A 7,500-nucleotide genomic window follows, 5' to 3' on the forward strand; every position below is an offset into this window, starting at 1 on the left:
CAAAACTGAACTGAGGAATGCATGTTCTTGGATGTCAGGAGAGAAACCGAACTAATTCCCTTGAAGAAAGGACGCTGACACTCAGCCATTGTCCCCACGGAAGTCCACAGTACAAAGAGAGGAGTCCTGTCCCAAGATCCTGGTCTTTGGGACGTAATGCCTCAGATGTAGAGTTAAAATACTTTGATTCAAGAGACTTACCAACCTGTTCGGAGGAGCATGTGGGAGAAGTAAAGGCCATATTGATACGATGGTACAGTATGGCGATGAAGAATGGATGAAGAAGGGGAACCTCGGTAGCCATTTCCAAACGTTTAAGAGCAAACAGGCCGCTAATTAGACCAAGGAAAATGAGACTTAGAGTCCTGGAACTCGGGAAAAGGAAATGACTTGGAATGAGACCACACAGGCAGAAGTGGCCGTTCCTGGAACCCTCCAGATGGAACATAATCTGTCAACAATAATAATATCAATAATAGAAAATACAACCGTCATTAGTATCATCAAAGTTTACGATGGTCCGAGATTCTAACTCCTCGAAAAATGTTTACAAGACAGACCTTTTTAATTCCAGATAGCAGCCAGACGACTCAGCCGGGCCATCGGAGGCGCTGAAGACAGGAAGCACGGCAGGGGGCAGCGCAAGGGAGACAGACCCCTTTTGGACGACGAGGACGAAGACAACGACGGCTTCATCAACAGCTTGTACCGCGACGACGATGACGACGACGACAAGGATGACGACAGACCATCTTATGCGAAATCCTTCCGGGCGAAATCGCGTAAGTTTAGTTGCAATTTTTTGGCTTAGACTTCGGGGAAGGGGGGTTTGCTATGTGAAGTTGGAAGTGGTTTGGTTGTGTTCAAGGTGTGTTTGTATGTGTTTCTGTGTGTGTGTGTGTGAAAGCGGGATAGCTGTGGACGCGGATGATGTATGTGGAAAAAAACAGGTGGATGGAGGAAGAGTTCTTCGAGTATGGACGTCCGAGGGGGGTGGAGGAGGTGGAGGTGGATAAGGTCGATGCAGGACGGAGGGAGTATGGAGGAAGAGGAAAGTGAATAGAGAAAGGAAGTTTTAAAAGATGGAGGGAATGTTAGAGAAGGAGCAAGAGGGGGCGAGAGAGAAAGAAAGCGAGAGGGAGGGGGGAAGAGGGAGAGGGAAGTAGGAAGAGGAAGAGGGGGAAGAAGGAGAGGGAGAGGGAGGGAGGAAGAGGAAGAGGGAGGGAGGAAAAGGGAGAGGGAGGGAGGAAAAGGGAGAGGGAGGGAGGAAGAGGGAGAGGGAGGGAGGAAGAGGGAGAGGGAGGGAGGAAGAAGGAGAGGAAGGGAGGGAAAGGGAGACGGAGGGAGGAAGAGGGAGAGGGAGGGAGCAAAAAGGGAGTTAGAAGAGAGAGAGAGAGAGAGAGTGAGAAAAGGGGGAGGGAGAGAGAGAGAGAGAGAGGGGGGGAGGGGGAGGGATGGAGAAGGAGTAGGGAGAGAGTCGATGTAATGTAGGCCTCCACAACTGTATGTAATGAATCTTGCTATTTATCGTGCTGCACTTTTTGTGACATTTTCTCATTCTATTTATCAATGACTTTCTGATTCGTTTGGGACTCATTTCATGAGAACCAAATACATTTCATAATTCCTCAAACAACCCATGACCTTTCAACTTTTTTCAGAATGAACCAATCACTTTTGATCCGCTTTTTCTCAAGTCATCCTTAAAATTAAAGAGGGGTGGTCTTTTTCTCACTTCCATTTTTATTTCTTTTTTAATCAAAACTAATACCACTTTGATCAAATACCTCAATTATCTTCTCACAGGGATGAACCAGTCAGTTTTCTTCCGGGAGATACGAACCAGTCACCCGTGATCTTTCTTAAAACGACCGAATCGCCTTAAATTTTCTTTTAGTTAAGCCACTCTTCTAAAATTAAAGACACTCTATTTTCCCTTCCGATGGCTATAAGTCAGAACTCCACGCAACGTCATCACTTATCTTCCTCTTCCTTTAAGTGGTATTGGTCACTTCGCAACTTTCTACTTGAAGGTCATTGAACTGAAGTTTATGAAGCGCGTTCTTTCCTGCTTCCAAGGATGTGTTTTTAAGTCGCAGCCTCCCATTTCGACCAAGAGAGGCATTCATCAGTGACCTATTCTCAAAGACGAACCAGCTGTTTTCGTCTTCCAGGACCTACAAACACCAGCTACATTTCTTCCTGACTTTAAAGATAAGACATAGATTAAGATTCATTCTTAACATTCTCCTCTTTACTATGGTTGTATATGAGGATGACACTTCCCCAAACCAGTAAATCTCTACCTTTTCTCAGAAGACGAAACTGTTAATTTCTCAAATTACCTAAACGCCAGCTATTGTTTCTCAGTGACAAGCTAATCACAGTTCATTATTCCTTGGACGAATCAACCACCATCCACCATTTTTGGACGACCGACCAATCACCATCGACTATTTTTGAACGACCAACCAATCACCCACCATTTTTGGACGACCAACCAATCACCATCCACTATTTTGAACGACCAACCAATCACCATCCACTATTTTGAACGACCAACCAATCACCATCCACTATTTTGAACGACCAACCAATCACCATCCACTATTTTGAACGACCAACCAACCACCGTCCATCCTTCTCCGAACTACCCAACCACCATCCACCACTCCTCTAACGACCCAACCACCTGTAAACCACCTTAAAACCACCTTTCCCCCCATTTTCAGGGATGTACGTGAGAACGGCCACCTTCCACTTCGACCTCTACTCCTGCCTCCCGAGGTTCATCTGCGAAGTCCACGCTCAGCCTCCGGGCGCCGATCTCACCGAACTGGAGAAGGACATCATCGCTCTCTTTAGGTAATGGTGATGATGGTGATACTGGCAATGATGGTAATGATGGACAAGAGTGATAATGACGATTATGAAGATAATGGAATTAGTGATAATGACGATGGGGAAGATAAAGATGATAATGAGTGTAATGGTAAGGATAGACATGAATGATAATGACGATTGTGAACGTAATGGTAGTAATAATAATGACGATTATGAACGTATCTTAGTAATGATAATGACGATGAAGATAATAATGATAATGATAGTGATAGACAAGAATGGCGATTATGAAGATAACGATCGTAATGAAAATGGCGATGAGGAAGTTATCGATGATAATGATAGCGGTAATGAGATACATTATTTATGATAGTCTAAATTGTATTGTAGGTTATCGTATATAGATTCCCCAATTGTAGGTTACAATGGTGGGTGATCCATTTATGATAACGAAAAATACGTTTGTTTTGGTAAATGATGAGAAAGTAATGGGAATTATCACATATAATTTTATTGCAATTAACACCGAAGATAGTAACAATAGTTATGATAATAATGATGACAAAAGTAATCATAATTAAAAAAATAATCATAATAATAACAATGATAATGATGGTGATAATAGCGATAACAACAATGATAATGATAATGATAACGGTAATATCAGTATTACTTCTACTACAAATATTGATATTGATATTAATAATAATATTTTATTATTAATATTATCATGCAGATAATAATAATTATAATAATGTTATTAGTCATGATAGCAAAAAAAGACGATCGTGCTATATTTACTACGATATTTTAACATTTAGTTTTGTGATGATAATTTTTTGGATGATGATAATGATAATGACTATGATACTGATAATGTTAATGATATGATAATAATGATGATAACAATAATAATAATGATAATGATAACATTAATAATAATGATAATAATAATGATAATAAAAATAATGATAAAAAATAATTCTAATAATAGTAAGATAATAATAATAATGATAATTATAACAATAACGTCAAGAAAAAATAACGCCCGTAACAATAACATTCAACAAAAGAATAACAATGCACTTCAAGGAAATCGAAAACACAGCCAAAGAACATGAAATGAGGAAGATCCTGTTTTAAACTCCTTGGATTATTTTTCACCCGAGTTCCAAAAGGCGACCATTCGCTCCGCTTTGATTTTACATTCTTCAACAAAGGGAGTCAGTGTGAGGAAAAGTGTGTGAAGCCGGATCTCTCTGTGTGGTAATTAAGGATACAGATGTTTTTAATAGTTTTTTTTCTTCTTTTTTGATAGTTCATTTCTGAGTATTGTGTAATTTTGATTTCAAAATCTGTGTGGCGAGACTGCATTCGGAGGTAGTGGCAGACGAGACAGCGCGTGGCTATTCTTATAATGTTATTGGATTTGAAGTTAAACCGACCGTCCGGAATGTTATAATTATTATTGATTATTGATGTGATTGATGTAGATATAATTTTCTTACAATCAAATTTGACTTTCCGAAGTCTGAAAAGAGTTAATCTTCCAAAACTGTGGCTCAAACTCATCATAGATGTTTGTAATGAAGAGGGTATATTCCTCTAATAATCTGTATATTGTATTACATTAGAGCCTCAAGGAAGAGAGAAAGAGACCGAGCAGAAATGAACAAGATTTTTTTTTCGCTTCCCATTCTTAACTATTCCGGAACTCGCGTGTTATGTTAAAATTTCTCCTTCCTACATATATTTACACATGTGCAAGCGTATTCAAATTCAGTTCTCGAAATTCCTTAGAAGCCCTGGTTAACAGCATTTACAAGATGTCTTCTTTTATATTGTTCCTCGACGTGTAGACTTAAATCAAGGATTCAAGAAGAAAAACACTTTAGCGAAAACTTTTTGAAAAGATTGCTTGTCATAATAAGTCTCAATTGCAAGAACAGAGGAAAAAATATGAGTAAAAGAATTAATCATAATGACAATAATTGTAGAAGAAAATGATAGCAGTAATAAAATAATGATAATGATATAATTAATAATATTTGTTCAAACTATAATGCAACTAAGTACGCGTATAATACAAATAACAATAATGTAAATTTATTTTGACATAAGTAACTATAAAAATGATAATAATAATAATCATAATTTAATAACAATAACACCAACAACAGTAGCAGTAGTATGGATAAAATAAAAATAATATAAGTAATAATAATAATTTAACAACAATAACACCAACAACAGTAGCAGTAGTAAGAATAAGAATAATAAAAGTAATAATCTTAATTTAACAACAATAACAATAGAATAGTAAACCAAAATAATTATTTTTTCTTCATCTCTTTCCCACAGGAACTACGTCGTGATGGAAGGGCCCGGTTCCCCCGTCTATTCCTACCAGCTGGCGGCACACATGGGCCAGCTGGCGACAGGGATAGATCCTTCCCCTTGCCACGGCCTCTACCCGTCCTGCCCGCTGTCCCGACCCCAGTTGCTTGACGTCCTCAGGAACGTTCGGAGTTCGAAGAGGATGTTCTATTAACCGGACGCACCCCCCCCCCCCGTCCTCTCTCCCATGTGCCTTGTCCGGTGACTGGATTCCACCCTGTGTCTTTATCCGGATGGGTTTAAAAAGAGAAAAATGATTTTAAGGATTCTTGGGATGTGTTTTGTGTTTTATTCGGTACTTTGGAGTCTCATATTTATTCGGGTAGTTATATGTATGTATGTGTGTGTGTGTGTGTGTGTGTGTGTGTGTGTGTGTGTGTGATTATATATATGTATGTAAGTATATAAGTATATATAAATATATAGAGGAGAGGGAGAGGAAGACGAAGAGAAAGAGGGAGAAGGGGAGGGAGAGGGAGAAGGGGAGGGAGAGGGAGAAGGGGAGGGAGAGGGAGAAGGGGAGGGAGAGGGAGAAAGAAAGAGAGGGAGAGAAAGGGAGAGGGAAAGAAAAGGAGAAGAGAGAGAGAGAGAGAGAGAAAGAAAGTGAGTGAGTGAGTGTGTGTGTGTGAGTGAGTGAGTGAGTGAGTGAGTCTAACTACATCATAATCTCCTATTTTAAGAAAAGTCATCAAATATAAATCTGACATAAACAAAGATATCTGGATTCGACTGCATCGCATCTAAGCAACACCAGTAGTTTAGATTACTCTAAGAAAACAGAGTAATCCTATATATATATATATATATATATATATATATATATATATATATATATATATAAATATATAAATATATATATATATATAGATATATAAATATATATATATATATATATATATAAATATATATATATATGTATATATGTATATATATATATATATATATATATATATATATATATATATATATATTATATATATATGTATATACATGTATATATATATATATGTATATACATGTTTATATATGCATCACCGTAACAAAACTTAATGGCGAATATTGGTTTTCTTGTTCCGTATAGCACCCACTGTTAATTTTGTAGAATATATATAAATAAATTCAGGTGAATTATTGCGTCTTTAGGTATTTAACAAAAGGTTTTGTTATTATTTTTATATTTATTGTTATCATTATTGCATGTTTTCTATTATCGTTATTATTATCATTGGTGTTATTAATGATTATAATAATAGTGATGATAATATTAATATTCTGATCATCATTTTTATTATTACCAATGTTTTATTATTTTTGATATTGCTATCAATATTGTCATGGTGATTATTATTATATATTTTTTATTATTGGTATTACTATTATTGTTTTTATTATCATTATCATTATGATTATCATTAGCATTATTATGATTATGATTACAATGTTATTAGTATCATCGTCATCATCATCACCATTATTAATATAGATGTTTTTATCTTTTTTTTTGTTATGAGTGTGCGTGTGTGCGTGGGAGGGATGCCAATGACAGCAAAGCCTCCCAGTGTCTCTAGTCTTGTCTGAAGGAGCACTCCTGTGTCTTGTATTTTGTTTTGTGTATATTCTTCCTTATGGAGTTCTGTAAATAATGTATTCGCTGGCAGCATACTATGTTGATTATATGATATTTAAGCGTTTATTTTCATGTTCGTGCTTAGTGTGTTTTGTGTATAATGAAGCTAATGAAGTAAATATTGTATATGAGGATAACTGGTTTTATTGTCAGTGTTTCTGTCTGTTATTCAATAGTCCTTCGGAGATTTATCTATACCTTGGTCTCTCTCTTCTCTCTTTTTGTATCTGTCTCTGTGGCCACCCTGCTTATAAAAGTTAGTAATGTTTACTAACTATTATAATCAGGGCTGCTATTATTAAGAATAAATACTGATTGTATATACCATCACTTGTGTTTTATACTCTGCACTCAATTATACGCTGTCTTGCCTGTAATCCATTTTCCATATACACATATCTCCCCCCCTAAGTAAACATAATTGTGAAACCTGTTCATCTCACGTCTCGTTGTTCACACCATGATATCACATAGACATAACCCAACCACACACAGCTGACTCGAATTGCTTAGTGTTCAAAACAAATCTCGTCCCATTCTCTCATAACTAGCAAGTGAGGTTTCGACTGGTATTTTTTTTCTATTGTGTGGAATATCCTATCTTTCGGGAGACGGCCGGAGCAACACACATA

The 7,500-nt window shown here is 36.9% G+C and overlaps 1 protein-coding gene across 1 annotated transcript in view; it reads left to right on the forward strand.

Annotated features, from left to right (window-relative positions):
- LOC113811270 (uncharacterized) overlaps positions 1-7,000 on the forward strand; it is a 19,301-nt gene extending 12,301 nt beyond the window's left edge. The window contains exons 3-5 of the mRNA XM_027362977.2: positions 575-782; positions 2,733-2,865; positions 5,206-7,000. Coding sequence (XP_027218778.1) covers positions 575-782; positions 2,733-2,865; positions 5,206-5,395 — 531 coding nt within the window. The 3' untranslated portion in view covers positions 5,396-7,000. The remainder of the gene's footprint in view (positions 1-574; positions 783-2,732; positions 2,866-5,205) is intronic.
- The last annotated feature ends 500 nt before the right edge of the window (positions 7,001-7,500 follow it).

This window comes from Penaeus vannamei, chromosome 8 (genome assembly GCF_042767895.1).
Source record: "Penaeus vannamei isolate JL-2024 chromosome 8, ASM4276789v1, whole genome shotgun sequence".
Taxonomy (NCBI): Eukaryota; Metazoa; Arthropoda; class Malacostraca; order Decapoda; family Penaeidae; genus Penaeus; species Penaeus vannamei.